The sequence below is a fragment of the Carettochelys insculpta genome, chromosome 2 (assembly GCF_033958435.1).
Source record: "Carettochelys insculpta isolate YL-2023 chromosome 2, ASM3395843v1, whole genome shotgun sequence".
Lineage (NCBI taxonomy): Eukaryota > Metazoa > Chordata > Testudines > Carettochelyidae > Carettochelys > Carettochelys insculpta.
This window is the reverse complement of record NC_134138.1, coordinates 83,719,505-83,741,057: the sequence shown is the minus strand read 5'-3', so window position 1 is coordinate 83,741,057 and position 21,553 is coordinate 83,719,505. Positions and strand designations below refer to the sequence as shown.

Sequence of the window (21,553 nt, the reverse complement as noted above, 5' to 3'; positions counted from 1 at the left end):
TACTGGTTGGCAGTAAGCAGGAATATAATTTGCTTCTGGTTTCAGAGCTCGTCTACACTACCACTTAAATTGAGGTAATTTACGTCACTCAAGCCAAAAGGACACAGACTGACGCTTTTAGATGTGACTTACCAAGAAGGCCAAGTAGACCTGCAGACCCAAAACGAAGTCCAAACTGTAATTCTGTATTAACTATATTGATTACTTAAGAATTGCCAGTTACTACTCTGAGAGTTGCTAGGTTCTTTCTTAAGATTAGGCCCAGTTTCATGTGCACAGTTGCAACACTCAGACTGTAGCAACCCTTCAAAGTTGCAGCTGTTTATTACTGCATTTAGCAAAGTCACAACACTCTAACTCAGTTGGGTGGATAGCAGCAATTCAGAATGAACATCTGAATATTCACATGCTCCCACAGTCCCTAGCAGAACAACCTGAAAATGTTAGCAACTGTCTTCCCCATCACCATCTCCTACTTCCTCATCATGAGTGATCATCATTCTGGTGCCTCCCACAAGGAACCTCTCTCTACTCCAGTGCTCCCTCTAAATTTTTCCATCCAGATGCAGAATAAATTTTGTTGTGTGCACAAGGCATATGCGGAGGTGCACCACGATTAGAAGTACATGCCGCTGGCTGTGGGAACTGTGGGTGCTCTGCTAATAAGCTAGGTAGCATTTGAATCTCTCCTGGGCAGACGCACAACTGCTTAGCTGAGAAGGAACAGTGCTTAACTCCCACACGAGGCTATCATGCTTTTTTTATACGTTAGTCGGATGCTAATATGTCTAAAGCATATTCAGTAGAGATTTCTCCCCAATTCCCTTATTTGTATTTCCTTAACCTAGTAATGTTAGGTTGCCTATCTCCTGTAGGCTAGTATGGATTCTCAACTTATTATTGTATTCATCACTTCCATGCTATTGCACTTTTGTGGTCAGATATCTGCAGATATTGGCTGGTGTCATTATTGCAGAGTCCAACAAAAATCCCCCTTTCAGTCTTATTTCTCAGTTCCCAAAAATTTGGCCATGTCTTTCAGCTGTTTAGCATGACTGTACACATAGCACCTATTTCAAAATAGTGTCATTGGATGCCATTATGGCTTATTTCAAAGTAGCACTATTCCATGTCTTAACAGTGCCTATTTCAAAATAGACGTTATTCCTGCTGCAATGAGGGTTACAACATTCAAAATGATGCACCCGCTATTTCAAATTTATTTTGAAATAGCGTGTGCATAGTGCTGACGCTAGCAAAGTTATTTCAAAATAGAGGCAGCTATCTCGGAATAACTTTGTTGTGTGGACATATCCATTGTGAGCAATTTCTGAAGTGCTGAGCAATCTCAGCTCCCACTGAACTCATCTCAGGAGATTCCTAGCATGTTGCAAACCAGACGCATTGTGCCGCAGGGAGTCAAACTTCTCCCAGAAATCCCTAAATGCACTGGGGACACACCCTCTGTGCCATCTCTGAGGAAACTAGCTGGTTTGAAAAGAAGGTGGAACAATCATCCCACCTTCTTCCTGTTCATTCTGGGATGGTTTGTGTACCTAGGGATGAAGTGTCTTCAGTCTCTGTGTTCCCCAGTGCTATTTTGGCCTGCCCATAAGTTAGGGTTGAAGAAATTGAAGAAAGCTCCTTGAGGCTTCCTTCTCTCACACCTTTTGAGAGGTTCATTCACCATCTGGCTCCATCTGAGTTCCACACCACACATCCGTGGCCTGCCATAAGAGATCCACTCATGGCCAGTAGGATTCTTGTTTCTGAGGATGTATTGCACGGTATCTCTGCTTCCACTTGGTAGCACTAGGGTGGAGTTGACCTGTAAGAAAAAGAGAGAGTTTCAAAGCACAGCAGTTAATAGGATTATAAGGGCTTGATTTCTTATCCTACATACTTCCGATATTACTATAACCCTATAAATAAAGATCTGTATCAAAATATTGTCTGATCTTGCTTATGGTGATTTAGTTTATTTTTCTTAATTTTACGTATGGTGTAGATTGGCCTGGGCTATGAGGGGCCCAGACAACAGATACTGGCTTTATTCTGCTGTTATTTTCAGATGAAGTAGACATTTGTGAAAGTTCATACACATTACAATAATATTCCTAAATTTCATTATGTGCCTTCGTTATTACTCTACTGGCCATAAAGAGAAGTCTCCCAAAGGCATTTGAAGCGGTCTGTTAACATTTTCATTATTTCTCACGATATGGTATAATGTACTTGGGATCGTCTCTGTAACACTTGTCCTCTGTCTTTAAAATGTTCTCTTTGGTATCCAGCAAAGGGGTTTGTTGAAATAAGAATTAAGGTGTGTCTCTAAGCTTTTACCTGGAAGCAATAATGATGTTGTTCAGTATTTCAGGTGAGACCAGCCCAGGATTTTTGGGTGGAGAAACAGACTCTGTTATGCACTATCTTCAGTGCTACCTTCAGAGGGAAGCAGAACTTCTCCAAAGCTAGGGTGTAAGAACATCGAGTGAGTGTCTTTTTACATTGACACCAAAGTGAGGGGGGAAAGGGAACCGGAGTGTAACCCCAACTCACTTGGACTTGTATCTAAGAGTAATCAGATTCAATGGATTGGCTCCCTGGCAGAACTGCTTTTCTATTCATTTTAATGGTAAGTAGAACTTTAAAACAATATGTTTAAGCTCTCTGTTGAAGTCAGTCACAGCCCTTTTCTACAAATGATTACTTTTACTGCTTCTTCCACTTCTAATGCCACTGAAACTCATATTAATCAAGGCAGTTTTGAAAACTGTGCAACAGAAATTAACCGGAGTTCATTTTCAACCTTAACCTTTCAAAAAGCTTCTGCAAAAAAAAAAAATTGTCTTTAATGCTAATGTTATCAGACTTGTTTATGAGTATAACTTTATACATTGTATATTTCTGATTAGTAATAAAAGACATATTTATAATCCTAAATATGTCTTACTAATCTGTTTTGCTTCTAATATATTAGTACTAGTAGCAGTAGCAGTAATTGTTATTATTATGCTTGTCTTTTCAAGTTTAATGAGGGGGAAAACATCTAGCAGTCTTTAAAAAATCACTATTTTGACTAACAATTGCAAGATGTGTCCCATTTATTAATATTGCAAGGAACCATCACTGAGTGGTACACTTGTGTAGCAGCACTGGAGTATAAAAGTAGAGAATACAGAAACTCTTACAGTAGAGGTGTTATTCTATTATTGTAATTTTTAATTATTGCACAAAAAAGCAGAATATTTGTCTAAGCATCTGGAAGCTGAAATTAACTGAAACCAGACAGATACGAAAGAGGATCTCAGGGGATTCTGTGATGCTCAGTTTTGGCATCATATTCTATTTTATTGTTTTGGATTTGCTTTTCATACTTCATCTTGCTTTTCTCAAATTAAGGACAATTATAAGACCCTAAAAACTAACATGAGTAGAATCCCTGTACAAGAGTTTATTCTGTGGAGTTTTTTTCCCACAAGCTATACAATGAAGTGTAAATATATATTAACTTTTTGAATAATACTAAAATATCCAGAAGATTACTGCCTTAGAATAAAAAACACTGGACTTTCTAGTGGAAAAAACTAAAAAAAATTTTGTTCTTAGATTTGCATTCAGTAAAGTAGAACTAACCAAGAAGGACAGCTGCCAAGGAAACCATTTTGTGTCTTGGCGAAAAACAATCATGGTTCTGAATCAGATTAGTTACTGTTTGTTTCATGTAGCATACAGGTCTCCTCCTGGTCTGGAATGTTGTGTGTTGTAATAACAATTTTAGCCTTTTGCTCAATATTATCAGTATTAGGTATGATGAGGTTTATTAATTTACATGGTGATGGTTATTCTTTATGCTTGGAACTTAGGTGCAAATAAACTACAATTGTACTATAAATTACTTTCTATTCAAGTGCATATTTTATTGCAGAAAAATAATTTTGTTCAACACTGCAGAAGTGTCATTTGAAAATATGTCTAATTTTATCATCATTTTGTAACTGAGTCGGGATTTCAGTTTCAGCCAGGAGAAGTGAAAGCTTCTTTAAACGCTAACCACATTTTGGCAGTTGTTAGCTGCATAGAATGTCATTATGCAGCCGAATCAACTATTATCATGTCTTTCTCTTGTCAGAGGACTGGTCAAGCTGGAATTTACCGGAGTCTTATTTTAAATCAGTCTCAGAGTAGTTCCTAAGTGGATAAGAAAGTGAGGCCTTTTGTAAGAATAGAAGCAGAGAGATTAATAAATTGTGAAATAATTCAGTGTTAAAAAATTGATGCAAGGCCTGCAGTATTCTATATGCATTTTTAAATGAAAACCTTACTTTACCAGAGACACACCATGCTCTGACACTATTAAATTTTGGTACACATTTCCCCAGGTGTGGGCCTGATTCTGCAACCTTTACTCAGATGACTTCAAAGACATTAATTGTATGAGTACAAGGTATAGAACTGGATTTTGTTTCTGGTGACTGCACAGGCATGTTTTTTGGAAATTATAGGTTTGATCCAGTATGTCTTCTCCTTCCAGCTACTAAGTGATGGTTAGTTTATAATAATCTTAATTTTACCAGCTCTCTTGCAGGACCAATTTTTTCCCATCTCTTTTCTTCCCTTTCTTTTCTAAGTGCAAAGGTATGGGTTGCTCTGACCACTCATAATTTGGTTGGATAATTACATTACGGGGCCAAACCCTCCCTTTAGATATGCATACAGAACACCCACTGAATCCAATAGAAGCTGCAACATGTATCTCAGGGCAGAATTTGGCTTTTGGAATTTAGGCCAAAGTTTTCAAAGTGTCTAAAGTTAAATACTTAACTCTATATTTAATATTTAAAGTAGAAGTGCAATTATTTTCAGAGGTGCTGAATGGAAACTGGGTTGTAAGCTCAACTGCAAATCAGGAATTTTTTTTAATCTAGGAGCTTAAAATTACATTTAGGTGCCTAAATTATTAAATACAAGATTAGAAAAAATGTCTTTAGAACCTTTACTCGGGTTAGCTCTCCATTCATTTTTCAAATGGTTAATGCCAGCTAAGAAATGGCACCACACCGAATTTCTGTAGGATTTGACCTGTATTATTTATTTGATAGAGGGGAACAAATCCTGATGACAAACTTGTGAAGGGGTTTAGTTTTGTGAATACAAATATTTAAAAGTGAGTGAAACATTAGGCCTTATTCTGCTGTCACTGCAGAGGGGAGCATAACTTCCATTAACATCAGTGGAAGATGTATTGGGAAAACATAGCGGCTATGTCTACACTATAGAGGTGTTTTGAAAGAAGCCCTTCTGGAAGATCTCTTCTGAAAGAACTTCTTTCAAAAGAGTGCGTCCACACAAAAAAGTGGATCAAAAGAATGATTTGCTCTTTTGATAGACAGAGTTCACACAGCCCCCACTCTTTCAAAAGAACGGGCCAGGGGTCGAAAAATCAGGCCCCATGAGGATTGCTCTTTTGGAAAAAAGGGCCAGCGGGGCATCTACACATATTTTCTTTCAAAAGAAGGTTTTGAAAGAAGGTGCTCTTCCTGAAACAGGAATGGAGCAGCGCTTTCAAAAGGAGCTCCGTGTTCTTTCGATTTACTTTTGAAAGGACACTTTTTGTGCACACACTCTCTGTGAGATCTTCCAAAAGAGCCCCCGTCTTTCGAAAAATCTTCCAAAAAAACTTGCTAGTTTAGACGCAGCCAGCACATATAAGCATCACCCTCAGCTTCCAATGTATCACAAAAGCATTTGGCCATTTGTAAATTAACATCATCAATGACAACAACAACCTGAAAAGGCATCTTACAAAGTTTCCTCTTAAAAAGGAAACTATTTATTAATTAAAGGCAAGCCATTAAGCTAACAGCGATGAGAAATATGCTTTTCTGTATAGACATAAAGGTATTATGTGGTTTGTTTAAATAAGCGGGGAGGAAAGTTCAGTCCTAAGCTCATTAGCTAGCTCTGTAGCTCAGTATTTAGCATACAATGCCTTGGTTTGGTTTTGCGTAGTTGAGTTACAGAACTCTGGAAATAGACATACATGAAAGGAAAGAGTTTGTCCTCACCGGCCCTTACTCAGTGAGCATTTTGGCTGAGTAAGGAGAGCAATATCTGACTTAAAGTGCTGACACCAACATAAGACCAGTGGCACAAGAATGAGTAATATAACGACTGTGAGTTCCCTATACTCCTCCCAACAAGATCACAAACACTCCCCTTGACTTCAAAGAGTAGACTCAGGCCCTATAGGAACCAGTCTGGGAATCAGAGCAAACGAAGCATTGTGGGCATGTTCAGTCATTTGAATGTGAGTAGGTGGAAGCGGGAGGATTCCAAAATTGCATATTATAATTTTGCTTGGCTGGCAGCTAGTGATTAGTTAATGTCTGAATGCTGCTTTGAAGATCCAAAGTGCTATTTAAATGCTAAGGGCAAAATTCTGCTCTCAGTTACAGTTGTATATATCTGGAGTAGCTCCAGTGACTTTAATGGTGTTTTTGAAGATTTTTCTCCTGTGCCAACTTTGAGAAAGATTAAACATAAAAAAGTTTAAGATTGTCCTAATGAAGATGGTTTTTTGGCATTGTGTGCTTCACTTCAGTTACCTCTTTCAACTACTCTCTCTCCTGTGGCCCTTTCCTTCATTGTGAAGCCTCATACAGGATAATGATGTGTGAAAAGACAAAAATCTTGATGCCACGCTGAAGACAACCAAGGTTCAAACCCTGAGCCTTCCAGCAAAGCTATCAAGTTTTAATTTCCAATCAGCTTTCTACTTGCCCCAAAATACCAGTACCATACCGCAAACCTTGTACCTTTTCAGTGGTGCTGATTGCTGCACATGTAACAAATCAACAGCCACATAGATACTGCGGCACTTAACTATGTAGGTTTTTGATGTAACCCATATACTTAATGTTCACATATCACCACAGACTTCCCATGTGACCCTGAGGAAGTCACTTAGCCTCTATGTGCCTCAGGTCCCCATCTGTAAGATAGCACCTCTCTATCTCCCAGGACTGTTGTAAGAGTAAATATACTAAAGACTATGAAGTGTTTTGAGATCCACTGATGAAAAGTGCTATATAAGAGAGTATTATTTGTACCATAGACAGACATCACATTCATCAGCTCATTGTGAAAACAGCTCATAATGAGGAACCTTGACTCAGAAAAAAAGGTCTCTGAAGTAAGTGATCCTTCATTAGCCACAAGTAGCTTCATGGCTTTTTTTAAAAAAAATTTCTGTAGAGCAGCCACTAGAAGAGAGTGGTGATGCTAATCTTCCTTTCACATACAGCTCAGGATAGCTGTGTGAAATCCTTCATTTCCCCCAGCTGTTCTGAGGCACACATTCAGAACATTCCCAACAAGCGGTGTCCCAAATGCAAAAGAAAAATCTCAAGTGTAAAACTCGTACCTCTTGTGGCTTCCTAGTTGTGTTACCTCCAGGTCAGGCAAAGCTAAAAATAAAGATTTTATGATTTTTCATAATCTTAAAGATGGATACTTACTGGTTCTTTAGTACCACATGTCTCATGCAGTGGTAATACAGTATCCTTAACACAACTTTGTGATTAGCTTAGAGTATGTCAACATATGGAATCTAAGTTCAAATATTGAGTCTGATAATATACACAGGGAAAGATTCACTAAGACTATGTCAACACTACAGCAATCTTCCTTAACTAACATCATACATGCCATCATGTGCCAACAATGCCCAGATGCTTTGTATATTGGATAGACTTCAAACTCTCTTAGACAAAGAGATAATGGGTACAAAACAGACATAAAAATGTCCTGATCCACAAACCAGTCAGCCAACATTTTATTGGAGAGGAACATTCTCTTAATGACTTAAGAGTTTGTGTCTTACTGAAGAAGAATTTTCACACTGCTTTGGAAAGCGAGGCTGCTGAACTCTCTTTTATATTCAAATTCAACACATTAACACATGGTTTGAACCGGGATGTGAATTTTCTGGGTCATTATAGGGGCTCTTTTGCATACATGGCTTAATCTAATTCTTGACTCCCCACACCTTCCGCCCCTCTGCTCTCTGATTTGCTCACCTTGATAAATTTTTTTCTGATTTCTCAACCTTGATTACTATTTTTGGTTCTCTGTGCCTTAAATATTGAGTCTGTTCTGGTATGCATATGGTCTGAAGAAGTGGGTCTGTCCCAAGAAAGCTCACCTAATAAATTATTTTGTTAGTCTTTAAAGTGCTACTTTACTGCTTTTTTCTTTTGAAATAAGTTTTTCCAGAAGATCTCTTCTGAAAATCCTTCTTTTGAAAGAGTGCATCTACTCACAAAAATGCGAATTGAAAGTTTGATCCACTCTTTCAATAGACAGCGGCCATACAGCCTGTGCTCTTTCAAAAGAATGGGCCAGGAATCAAAAAATCCGGCTCCTCGAGGACTAATCTTCAGAGACAGGGCCCCTGGGGCATCTATACATGGTGTTTTTGGGGGAAAGAATCTTTCGGAAAAAGATGATCCTCCTCATCTGGGAGAGGAAGAGGGCCGCCAGAAAGAGCTCCTGATTTCAGATCAAAAGGAGGCATTTTGTACGTAGACACTTAGCAGGACCTTTCAAAAAAGAGCCTGCTTTTCCAAAAGAACTTTCTAGTGTGGACCCAGTCTAACTCTTGTACACCCTTCTGGGCCAACAAGGTTGCTTGCATATGCAAGGCCAATAGACACATATTGCCACCAGGAAGGACTGAACCTGCAACCTTTGTGGCTAAAGCCATAGTCTACAGCACAATCTGAAAGCCAGCTAGCTCTCAACTAAGGCCCTAATGCAGGTTTTACATTCCCTTGTCAGTGGCCTCAGTGCCTTGGGAATTACTCATGCCAGAAGGGATTTCATCCTAAGGAAGCACGGAGGTCATCAGCACTGTCATTTAGTGTTCCATTTTAATTCCCAAAGGGGCCGGGCAGGAGCTCTGCCAAAGGAAACCTCTGCAAGAAGATACTGAATCAGTGTAATATCAGCCCATGTTGGGATTTCATCATTCCACCCTTCTTGATGGTGGTTTAATTTGCTCCATGCTGTGGGTCAACTCTGCACTGATATCAAAGCAGGCTTGTTCCTGTCAAGCAGAGAGCAACCCTATGTCAATAGAGTATCATCTCATTCACTCTATTAGTGGATAATAATTGTGCCTGAACTCAAAACCCATTCCATAGCTGTCAAAACGAAAAAACAGTCCAGGAGCACTTTAAAGACTAAAAAACTAAGTTTTTAGGTGGTGAGCTTTTGTGGGATAGACCCACTTCTTCACTTCAGAAGTGGGTCTGCCCCACGAGAGCTCACCACCTAATAAATTATTTTGTTAGTCTTTAAAGTGCTCCTGGACTGCTTTTTTGTTTTGATAGTATATAGACTAGCACGGCTCCCTCTCTGTTACCATTCCAGAGCTAAATGTTGAAATTGTCACTTATTTTTAGATTAAAAGTGAGGCTAAAGCCACCTGTCCAACATGTCTATCACTCTTCCTTTCTAAAGAGCCTATTCACATTTGTAGTTATCCTTCCATGAGAAATATTTTTCTTGCCTACACTGGTCCAGATTCTGCCCACCTCCGCCTCTGCTGCCTCACACTGAATAGTACCTTACTCTATAAACAGTCTCAAGGTGCTCTTCAGCCTAAATTCAGGTGGAAAAAATTGACCCACAATTACATCTCTTCATCTGGCACTAATACATTGAAGCCAGATGGTGCAACCTTGCCCAGGGTACACAGCAACATTTCCTCTAATCCTTTCCATCCAGGTGCAGATTTTCTCAATCCATGTGCAGAATAATTTTTTTCTATGTGTATTGAGTTATGTGTGAATGTGCACCACCAGTAGAAACAAAACCTAGCTGTGGCTAATCAGCTGAGCCACATTTGAATCTCCCTTGAATGGCTGCTCATTTTACAGGGATTACTGGTACACAATCACCCAGGCAGTCCCACTGATTTCAGGGGGCTAACTTGCAGGCCACTACTTTGTAACTGGTCACCAACACACATAAAGGATTCACAACATGGCTAACTAGGCATTTGTGAGCCTCACTGCCTTTGGAGATAAGTGAGTTTTAAAAAATTAAGCAAGTTATATTAAGTGCTAGAATCCACGGCCAGCTTTTGACAATATACTTACTTAATAATCATTGGAGAAAAATGGTTTGAAGAAAGATGTGTGAGTTAAACTTGACATGGACTATACAGTAAGCTCTGTAACAACCACCACTTTTTAACTTCCACCACTCCTGGCATAAAATCCATTTGTTTAAAATGCGCAGTCAATGAAACTGTGGTGAGTTGCTCTACAACAATACATAATCATACTGAGAAATGTGATTGGTAGTGGAATTCAGGGAAGAGAAGGCTATAAAAGATAGCCAAGTATGGTGAGCAAGGAGAAGGTCCATAACTCTCACTGAGGTGCTTGCATTGGTGGGCCTTTTCAATGCTGAACAGAAACATTCACATTGGTAGCCTTTCCTCATAAAAGAGATGCAGGATCTGGGGCTAATTCTATAACTGACATTGAACTCATAACTTTACTGTATGATCTGCACTTTTATGCTATATTTAAAAATACAGTTATACTAAATGCCCCTTTCCTCTTGTGCTTTTCATTGTTTTAAAGCAATTTCACATTGGCTCTGATCCTGAAATCTTTACTCACATGAATATGTCCTTACTTAATTTTGCCCACTAAACTCCTTGGGAATTTTTCCATGTACTTCCTTGGGCTTCCTAGCCAGAGTTTAATGTCTTTGACTTCATTGGAGCCACTCTATAAACAAAATCTTTTTCTTGTGAAGAGTAATGTAGAATCTAGACTCATATACTAAAACCAAGGCAGTTAACTGGGCTGGACTTGGACTGTGACACAAACCTATTAAGAACAATTGCAGCATTTTTACCAACAAGTCTCTCTTAAAGTTAACCTGGACCTCATCTTGTTGCCCTGTCTATGAGCAACCTATTCAGACAGAATGAGTCCAGGCTGGATCATTTTAATCTAGTTTTGCTTATGCACATTTAAAGTTTTCATGTAAAAATGCATTATGATTATAAATTGTAAGCAGAAAATTATGACACATACATTAAGTTTTCAAACACAATGTTTGAAAAAGAGTTTTATCCTTCACTTACCTGCCAAAGATAAAGCTTAATATTCTGTGTCCCGAGGTCAGAAGCTGAAGATATCAATAATGCTAAAACAGAATACAGTACTCAGTTTCAGATGTTTGTGATGAGCTCAGTTCTTGTAAGGAAAACACTGATCCCTGAACTCAGAAACTTAGAAGATAAGTCAGGGAGGAACAAATGTTCAGACTTGCTTCTAAATATAAAATTGTTGGCTGTCTTTAAGGGAATCACCTTCACTTCCAATGAAATCAATGGGTGTGTTATCTTTGACTAAGGAGTAGGGATCTGGCCCTATCTTCAACAGTGATCAGACACTGTATGCTCAGCACCTCTTCTTTCATCCTTAATGCTGCCCCATGCAAGGTGGAACCATAAGTGATTTGTTCAAAATCATACAAGACAGTAGTAATATCAGGACTGGAACACAGCCCTCCACTACTCTCAGCGCTGTTTGTACAAATAGTTCATAATGCCCTTTTTCTGACAACCATCTAAAATGTAATGAATTATTGAGAAAAATCAGATTGTCAGCACCTCATTTGTATGGTAAACTAAAGCTCATTTTACTGAGTCTAGGTCACTAGACGGCTCCATGCCTGTTTATGTCAGTTATTACAATATTACAATGTTGAAAACTTTACCAGATTTTTAGTATTTAAACCAGAATTGTCCTGTTACTAGAAGAAATGTTATGGCTAGCCTACACAGGGCATAAAAAGTATTTCAATGTATACTTGACAGGAGTAAGAGCTGAGACAACAGTCCTTGTTTATGTTATGTAAGCCCAAATTTATTTTACTACATAAACACTAGGGAGTGGATTAAGCTAGGCAGAGGACTGACATGTAAAGAACATTAAGGGAAAAGATTAGCTGTTGTGTTGGATGCTTTATGTGTGTGATGGATTTAAAACTGGAAAATGCAAATTGATACACCAGGAAGTGGAGGGCTTAGTGCATGAGGCAAGTCCCATGCAGATTTACATCCTATATAACCCACAGACATCAATGATGTTATAAAGGTTGTAAATCAGTGAAGAGTCATGGAGCTCTGTTTTATCAGAACATTTTGTATAGTTGGTGGAGGCGGGGCAGGAAGGACTTCTGCCTTGCACAGCCTTCCTCCTGTTTTCCCCTGCCTTCCCACTCCACCCAAAACCCCACGATTTATTAAATTGACTCATTTCCCCATACAGGAAATAAGCCATAATCAACCCTAAATTTTCACAGCAAGAGCAGTTTGGTTCCTCTTGAAGGACGGAATAAACTTCTTTGCTTCTGCTTATTGTTCTTTGATAAGCAATGATGGCACTATCGCCACTTTTTCTTCTGATCAATGTCATTTCTTTGTTCCTCTTTGCTCTGTGTTCCTTTGATTATTTTTTGAGAAAAAAAACAAATAACATTTACAGCATTAGGACAACATATTGTTCCTCTTATCTAAGCAACAAGTCCCACTGAAGTGCCAGTTCCAGCTGAAGTAAGTGGAAGATTTCCCATTGACTGAAATGGGAGCAGCATTGGGGTGCGTAGCTTCTGGGCTACATCACAGTTCTTAACTGGAATGTTTACATTCTGAAAGTATTGCTAACTGTAATCCAACCACTCAACACATGCGCATATGTCAGCTACATGAAATTGCACCTTCAACCCAAACCTGAAAAGAAAGCTGGGTAAAAGTCATGCTGTCACCCCCAGATAAGAGGTTCTGAGAGCAATGATGGTAGTGTAACTGCCTACAGGAATCTGGGACTTCTGGAGTTAAGTGAATGAGCCTCTACAGATTGAGCGAAGAGTCAGTAGGTTCTCAGCTAAGGCTGTAGAGGAAACTCATTCTTTCCGTGTAAGTGGTCCAGGTGCCTCTACATGGGACAGTGAACCACCTCAGTAGATGTGTGGGTTACAGCAGCAGCCTGGAGAAAGGGAACATATCAGGTGAATGCCCAAGTCTTGATAAGAGTTCTGCAGCCTCCTCACAAAGTGAGGACATGAGTTAGTGGGCCCTGCTGCAGACCCGTGCCCTAATGGCATGTCAGGACTGGGTTTTGCTTTCTCAATCCCGCATTTTACCCACCTAGAGCCAAATTACTAAGGCTTTCTCTAGACAAAAGGAATTTCATCATCTGTGCACAGCTCCTTTCAGAATATATCCATTTTGTTCACACAGATTGAGGGCCCAATGCTGCTCAGTACATTTTTCTTAGATTTGTCGATGAAAGATGCACAACCTTTGTATTCCACTAATGGTATTACTGTATCTGCAGGTAATCTTGGACTTCAGCGCTGGATTTCATGTCGAGGTAATATGTTTATGAAAATATTTGTTAAAGAGAAGGAGCTGCATATTTCTGGACCGCTTGGTAACAGTGACCATAATATAATTAAATTTAACATTCTTGTGGCTAAGAAAATACTATAGAGGCCCAAGACTGTAGTATTTAATTTTAGAAAGGGGGATGACACAAAAATGAGGAAGTTAGTTAAATGGAAATTAAAAGGTACAGTACCTAAAGTGAAATCCCTCCAAGCCACATAGAACCTTTTTAAAGACATCATAATAGAGGCTCAACTTAAATGTCTACCTCAATTTAGGAAACATTGTAAGAGAATCAGAAAAGTGCCACCATGGTTAAACAATAAAGTAAAAGATGCAGTAAGAGACAAAAAGGCATCCTTTAAAAAATGGAAGTTAAATCCTAGTGAGGAAAATAGAAAGGAACATAAACGCTGCCACATGAAGTGTAAAAATATAATTAGGAAGGCCAAAAAAAATAATTTGAAGAACAGCTAGCTAGAGAGTCAAAAAGTAATAGCAAAAAAAATGTTAAGTACATCAGAAGCAGGAAGTCTGCTAAACAACCAGTAGGGCCACTGAATGATTGAGATGCTAAAGGAGCATTCAAGGATGATAAGGCATTTGCAGAGAAACTAAATGATTTCTTTGCATCACTCTTCACGGCTGAGGATGTGAGGGAGATTCCCAAACCTGAGCAATTCTTTTCAGGCAACAAATCTGATGAACTGTCTCAAATTGAGGTGTCATTAGAAGAGGTATTGGAACAAATTGATAAACTAAACAGTAATAAGTCACCAGGGCCAGATGCTATTCACCCAAGAGTTCTGAAGGAACTCAAAAGTGAAATTGCAGAACTACTAACTGTAGTTTGTAACCTGTCATTTCAATCAGGGTCTGTTCCACATGACTGAAGGATAGCTAATGTGATGCCAATCTTTCAAAAGGGCTCCGGCAGAGATCGTGGCAACTACAGGCTGGTCAGTCTGATTTCAAAGCCAGGCAAACTGGTTGAAACTCTAGTAAAGAACAGAAGTGTCAGACACATTCATGAACATAATTTGTTGGGAAAGAGTCAACACGGCTTTTGTAAAGGGAAGTCATGCCTCACCAATCTATTAGAATTTTTTGAAAGGGTCAGCAAGCATGTGGACAGGGGGATCCTGTGGATGTAGTGTACTTAGATTTTCAGAAAGCCTTGACAATGTCCCTCACCAAAGGCTCTTAAGCAAAGTTAACTGTCCTGGGATAAGAGGGAAGGTCCTCTCTTGGACTGGTAACTGGTTAAAAGATCGGAAACAATGGGTAGGAATAAATGCTCAGTTTTCAGAATGGAGAGAGGTAAATAGTGGTGTCCCCCAGCAGTCTGTGATGGGACCAGTCCTATTGAACATATCTATAAGTGATCTGGAAAAAGGGATAAACAGTGAGGTGGCAAAATTTGCAGATGACAAAAAACTACTTCAAATAGTTAAGTCCCAAGCAGACTGTGAACAGCTACAAAACGATCTTAATAAATTGGGTGATTGGGCAACAAAATGGTAGAAGAAATTCGATGTTGATAAATGCAAAGTAATGCACTTCGGAAAATATGATCCAAACTATACATATAAAATGATGAAGTCTGACATAGCTGTTACCACTCAAGAAAGAGATCTTGGAGTCATTGTGGATAGTTCTCTGAAGACATCCACTCAGTGTGCAGCAGCAGTCAAAAAAGATAACAAAATGTTTGGAATCATTAAGAAAGGAATAGATAATAAGACAGAAAATGTCGTGTTACCGTTGTATAAATCCATGGTACATCCACATCTAGAATACTGTGTACAGATATGGTCACCCCATCTCAAAAAAGATATATTGAAATTGGAAAAGGTTCAGAAAAGGGCAACAAAAATGATTAGGGGTATGGAGCATCTGTCATATGAGGAAAGATTAATAAGACTGGGACTTTTTAGTTTAGAAAAAAAGATAATCAAGGGGGGATATGATAGAGGTATATAAAATCATGACTGGTGTGGAGAAAATAGATAAGGAATTGTTATTTACTCCTTCTCACAATGCAAGAACTAGAGGTCACCAAATAAAATTACTAGGCAGAAGGTTTAAAACAAACAATAGCAAATATTTTTTCGCACAACACACAGTTAACCTGTGGAACTCCCTGCCACAGAATGTTGTGAAGACCAAGACTATAGTAAAGTTTAAAAAATAATGAGATAAATTCATGGGGGATAGGTCCATCAATGGCTATTAGACAGGCATGGATGGTATCCCTAGCCTCTGTTTACAAGAGACTAGAAATGGGCAACAGGGAATTGATCACTTGATGATTACCTGTTCTGTTCATTCCCTTGAGGGCGCCTGGCATTGCCACTGTTGGAAGACAGGATACTGGGCTTGCTGGGCCTATGGTCTGACCCAGTGTGGCTGTTCTTATGTTCTTAAGACTTCAAAGGTGTTTGCAAGCGGAGGGATTGTTGGATCATAAACCCTGAAAAAAAGCACTTAAATGTTGACATATGAAGGAAAGAGATCCGGTCCTGCAAATTCCTTATCTCTTGGGTAGTTTTACTGAAGTCAGCAGGCTGCTCACATAAGCAAGAGTAAGGTTATGCCATTTTAGGCTCTGGGACTATATGCTTTATAGATAGACCACTAGTCTATAATTAATGGTTCATACTGTTTACTCTGTACTGTCTTCCCTACTTTACATTGTTAAAATCCGACCAGTCTATATTCATTACAACTGTATTCTGTCTGTCATGGTGACACTGGAACTCTCTCTACCTAAGGTGAAAGAATGGAATGAAGGTGGTGTGGCACAATGGCAAACCCTCAGAAGACAAAAGCGAACTTGGATTAAATATGCTGCAGCTTGTAGGGAAGGAGAAGATAATTCAAGGAGGAATCCAATTGCCAAAGTAAGGGTGCAGAGTGCTCTTTATTAATTAAAAAGAATGCTGCAGAGAAAAAACTGTTAAACCTAGTGATATAATTCATCTAATTGATGGAGACTTTTAAACAATAAACCAGAAAAGGCACACAAAGAGCGGGAAGGAGCTGTGGCACATCTAGATCTACTGAGATTACCATACCCGGCCCATGTCCAGGGGTGGGGGTGAAGGGCTTGAATACACCTCACCCAATCCAGTTTCTCTCCTTGCCTTTTTGCTGTGTTGTGCAGGGGGAGCCTGCAGGGCATGAAGGGGGAATCCCAGGCACGCTGAGAGCAGTAGTTCCTTGGCCAGCTCCCTGCCTAGTGATCTGGCCCTGGGGCAAAGAAAGGATTACATGTCCCAGCATGCCCTTGGCCATTAGCAACATGAAAGCAAGTAGGCAGAGGGAATATTGTTTTTCATTTATGATATTATAGCAAGATCCCAGAAGGTAATTTCTATATAATCTTTCTTACTGTATAAACTTTTAGTATGTTATAACAAAATCATTTCACCAAATCATTGTTTTCACTCTTAATTTTTCATTAACTTCTCTTATGCACACTCATTGCATAGCTATTTTCAGCTCTTTTATCATTGAAAAAATTGCCATCCACATTCACAAAAAAAGCACACACCCCACACAAATTCCTGCAAACAGGCCCACATCCACCCATAAGATCAGAGAGTTATGGGCTAGATTGTGGTACTGAGTGTTTTGGGGGCAGCGTGGAGGCCTCCTGGATCACAAGTGGAAGATAAGTGCCTCTCCTTCTTTTTTGAGTATGCCAGGTATAATGGCACTCTCTTTCCCTACCCACATTGAGGAATCCCTGAGAGCCAGGATTGGGATGGGGTCTGACTAGTCCTCAAACAGGCAAAGAGGTGTTTAATGGCGGTGTAGATACATGCTAAAAGAGCAGCATTAAAAAGCTTTCTAAGGGGCTACACCTAGCCCACCATGAATTCTGACACAATACCATCTGCAAGGCCTGTGAAGAGAGTAACTCAGATTTTTTTGTGAAGGGAGAAGCCATCACTCGTGTTCTCAGTGAACTATGATGAGTATACTCTTGTCTATTTATTTTTCTATTTTCCATCTATTTTCTATTTTGTTGGGTTTATTGTTGTAGATTCGATCAGACTGCGAAGAAAACATGCCAATTATATACAGCTTCTCTGGAGTTGGGGTTGATGCTGGGATCTTTGTTATTAATTCAAAAACTGGAGAAATTAATATAACATCAATAGTTGATCGAGAGACGTACCCAGAATTTCTTGTAAGTATTAAATGAATTTTTGAGAACAGTATAGCCTCCTTTCTTTTACTTCATGCCTTCTGTTGATGAATGCAGAGGGAAATGAAGCATCATTTAATTATTTTCAAAATTTGAGCTTTTGTCTTTTTCTGTGAAATTATATATATATTTGTAAACCTCTTTATTCAGCTAACGTGTTATGCTAAACATGCACATACTGGAAGAGATGTAGAAACGCCTCTTGAGCTTCGAGTCAAAGTTCTGGATATAAATGACAATCCTCCAGTATTTTCAGTAGCTACATTTACAGGGTCTATTGAAGAAAGCTCCATGGACTGTAAGTACCTGTTCCGTACGCATATGACAGCAACTGTGAGTAGCCAACCCTGTGGAGATTGCAAGACAATTACTGTATTGTTTTTTTATTCATCCGCTCATAATGTTCTTAAACAAATTCTTTTCACATTTATAATTTTTTAGGAAAGCAGATTCTTTTTTTTTCTTGTTGTGGTTGATTACTTGTTTCTGAGTGTTTGTCAGTGTTCACTAGCCTAAGTATGGCAAGATGGACACTCCCCACACTGAGGATACATAAAATATCCTTTTTCCCATATATTTTGATCTGAAAAGATGTGATTGTGTAACTAAAAAGGTGGCTAAAGCTGGCACTGCAAAGTAACATCCTAATACAACAACCCTTCCTACAAAGCCTAGGGCTTACTGCTAGAAGAATTCCCCCGATCTTATGCATGTAAATAATGTTTACATTCATCAGAGGTGTCATTGAACTTAATGGGAGTAGAAAGATTATTCACAGGAATATATGTTTGACGATTCAAAGGTCTGACTTTATGGTAGTCCATCCTGTGATTTAAAACCAATCTATGTTTGGTGAAAACTGCTCATTGCTTTTTAAATTATGGACACATATTTATCAGTCTCAAACTTTTCTGTTAGAAGAATTTCAAGTTCTGTTAGGCCCCAGTCCTGCATGTTACTCAATGTGGCCTTCATTTGTAATGCTTTGTAAGAATGCATTTAAAAAATAAGTTATTACTTTGACCAGGTTTAGCCATAAGTAGCTGTCACAATGTTGACCACAACTTCTCTCTGTCTATCCTCACCCCAGAATTACTAGATCAGTCTTTCAGGCAATTTGCAGTGAAGTCAATCCCTGAGAGGCAGTAAGTAGAAGAAAGTAGATTGTACCGCCTCTTGCATTCCCTCCCCTCCTATGTGAAAGGGACATCTTACCACATATGTGCCATGCACGAAGCAGGAAACTTGGGGATACATAATAGGTTTATCTGTTCCTTTTCTCGTCCTGGCAATATCTGAGTGGGTGGAAAGGATGGTTGAGAGCTAAGTAGTTGTTTCCCTTCAGATTTCCATAGCCAAGTGCATGTATGCAGTCACAGGCCTAGCTCTATAGGTTTGCTACACGGATGCCTTCCAAATGTATTTAATCAATTGCCCCATTCTTTTCCTCCTGTCATGTCCCACTGCACAAAATGGTGCAATGTGTTTAACCCTATGCTATCAACATCCATAGTAACATACAGTCACAAAATCGGTGAACTCCTACTTTTTGTCATGTTTTCGTAAATGTTAAAGCCCGTATGGACCATTGTGATCATGCACTATGATTTTCTGAATACCTCAGATGATAGAATTCCACACTTTATCTACTTCGATCACTGAGAATAAAGGCAATTTTTTACCTTAAGGAAATCTACCACCCAGCTGTCCAATTAAAAGCCTCATGAATAAAGTTAGCTCATGTGATAGATTCAGATATGAACACACATTTTGGTATAATTAATACAGGTTGAACCTCTCTCTTCTGGCACCCTGGGGACCTGACCAGTGGCGAAAGAGAGAATTTGCCAGACCTCAGGAGGTCAATATTGTTTAGCACATTACTAACACCTCCACTGCTTACCGGACTCTTAGAAGACATTTAGGGGTAAATTACAGCCAAATAACAACACAGAACATTGAGAGCCAGCACTGGTAGCTGTAAGGGAATTTTATGGGTCTATGAGAAACTTTGCCACAGGTCATTTGGTTAACTAAAATCATGCCAGATTATGGATGTTGCTAGATGAGAGAATTCCAGATGAGAGAGGTTCAATTTATCCTGCAACGTTAAAATGCATATTCAAAATGTCAGGAAGACTTGAACATAAACTAGTGAATATGAAGAAACTCTCCAAATTATCTGGCAGACCGCCCCCCAGGGGGCCATGCTTCTACATGCCATATTGGGGTCCAGAAGAGCGTCTTCTGGACTCCAAATCTTGTGACCTTATGCTAATGAGGTGCTGGGAATTTACATATGTGCCTCATTACCATATTTCAGGCTGTTTATTAGCATGCTACTTTCGAAGAAAGTGGCATGTGTAGAAACAGCCTGGGGGATTGGAGGGGAAGAGTCTGATATTCATGATTTCATGAAAACAAACTGTGAATATTTGTTTATATACTGTTCTTAAAATAAATCCATGTTTATACAGCCCTATATATATATAAATGTGAAATTACAACACACTTCTTAAAATATAGTGTAATTAAAGCTACGTCTGCATTAGCACTCCTTTTTCAAAAGAGGCATGAAAATGAAGGAACTTGAAAATGCAAGTGAGGCACAGATTTACAGATCTGGCACCTCATTTGCATATTCTTTCGAAAGAAGAAAAGCAGTGTGGACACAGCCTTTTCGAAAGAAAACCCCATCTTAGAAAGAACCCTTCTTTTCTTCTTTTGAAAGAAGCTCTTATCCAGTACTTTCTAGACTTTGCTTAGTAAATGAAACTAAACATAGCTCCTTATAGGCAATATAATTCTTGTGTTTTTATCAACTGAATTTTTAAGACTGCTTGTCTTGCTGAATAATTTAAATTAACAAAATGGGGCTCTTGTGCCAATTTAAATGATATTATCTCAATTCCTAGCTACTCTGGTGATGAAAATAACTGCCACAGATGCAGATGAACCCGGTCACTTGAATTCCAAAATTGCCTTCAGGATAGAACGTCAGGAACCTGCAGGTCCATCAATGTTTATTCTAAAAAAAGACTCTGGAGAATTGCACATAGCAAATTTTCTGGACAGAGAGGTAAAAACTTCAATATATTGATAATGAGTCATGAAGGAAAGAGTTTGTTTGTGAGAGACTAATATATTTACTTGTTACAAAAGTGAAACAGAATATTGAAATGGCTTTATTTTATAATAATAGGTAGTTGGGGGTTTTCTGTGCTATCTCAAATCTTTGTATCACTAACAAATAGGTGTATTTGAAAAAAGCTGCAAGAAATTACTGGTTAGTATTTTTTTTATGTTTTTGCTTGTAAATAACGTGTTCATTATTCTTTCCAATTTAGCAATGTGGCAGCTACTCTCTTGTTGTGAGAGCCTCAGACCGTGATGGAGCTGCAGATGGAATCTCTTCCGTTTGTTCCTGCACTGTTAATGTTATTGATGTCAATGATAATTTCCCAACTCTTTCACAGAGTTCAGTAAGTTTTTTTTTTCCCATCCAAAGTAACACCACTAATATTTCTGTGCCTTAGCAGCCCAGAGTTAAACAGTGGAGCCATTACCCTTTCTGTGAAGAGCTTGCTCATATGAATAGTCCTATCAAAGGTACTGTTCTCATGAGTCAGAACTCACCTGCTTAGATCAGGGTTTCGCAAAGTGGCTTGTGGTTTCTGGGCACAGTTCTGATGACAAATGCACAACTTTTTGTGTCTCATGAAATCAACTAGAGTAGCTGTTCATGCAGAAGAAGTAGAGGACAAATTATGTAGTCCATATTCAGGAATTATTCAGTCCTTGCTCACAAGAAACACCCATTGACCTCAACCAAGATAATTTCACAGACATGTGGGGCA

At 38.9% G+C, this 21,553-nt stretch overlaps 1 protein-coding gene across 1 annotated transcript in view; it reads left to right on the top strand.

The window, feature by feature from the left end:
- Positions 1-13,385: 13,385 nt before the first annotated feature.
- The window catches only part of LOC142008263 (desmoglein-1-like), a 33,087-nt gene continuing 24,919 nt past the window's right edge, over positions 13,386-21,553 (top strand). The window contains exons 1-6 of the mRNA XM_074985450.1: positions 13,386-13,466; positions 16,255-16,383; positions 17,532-17,678; positions 17,847-17,994; positions 20,612-20,775; positions 21,044-21,178. Coding sequence (XP_074841551.1) covers positions 13,386-13,466; positions 16,255-16,383; positions 17,532-17,678; positions 17,847-17,994; positions 20,612-20,775; positions 21,044-21,178 — 804 coding nt within the window. The remainder of the gene's footprint in view (positions 13,467-16,254; positions 16,384-17,531; positions 17,679-17,846; positions 17,995-20,611; positions 20,776-21,043; positions 21,179-21,553) is intronic.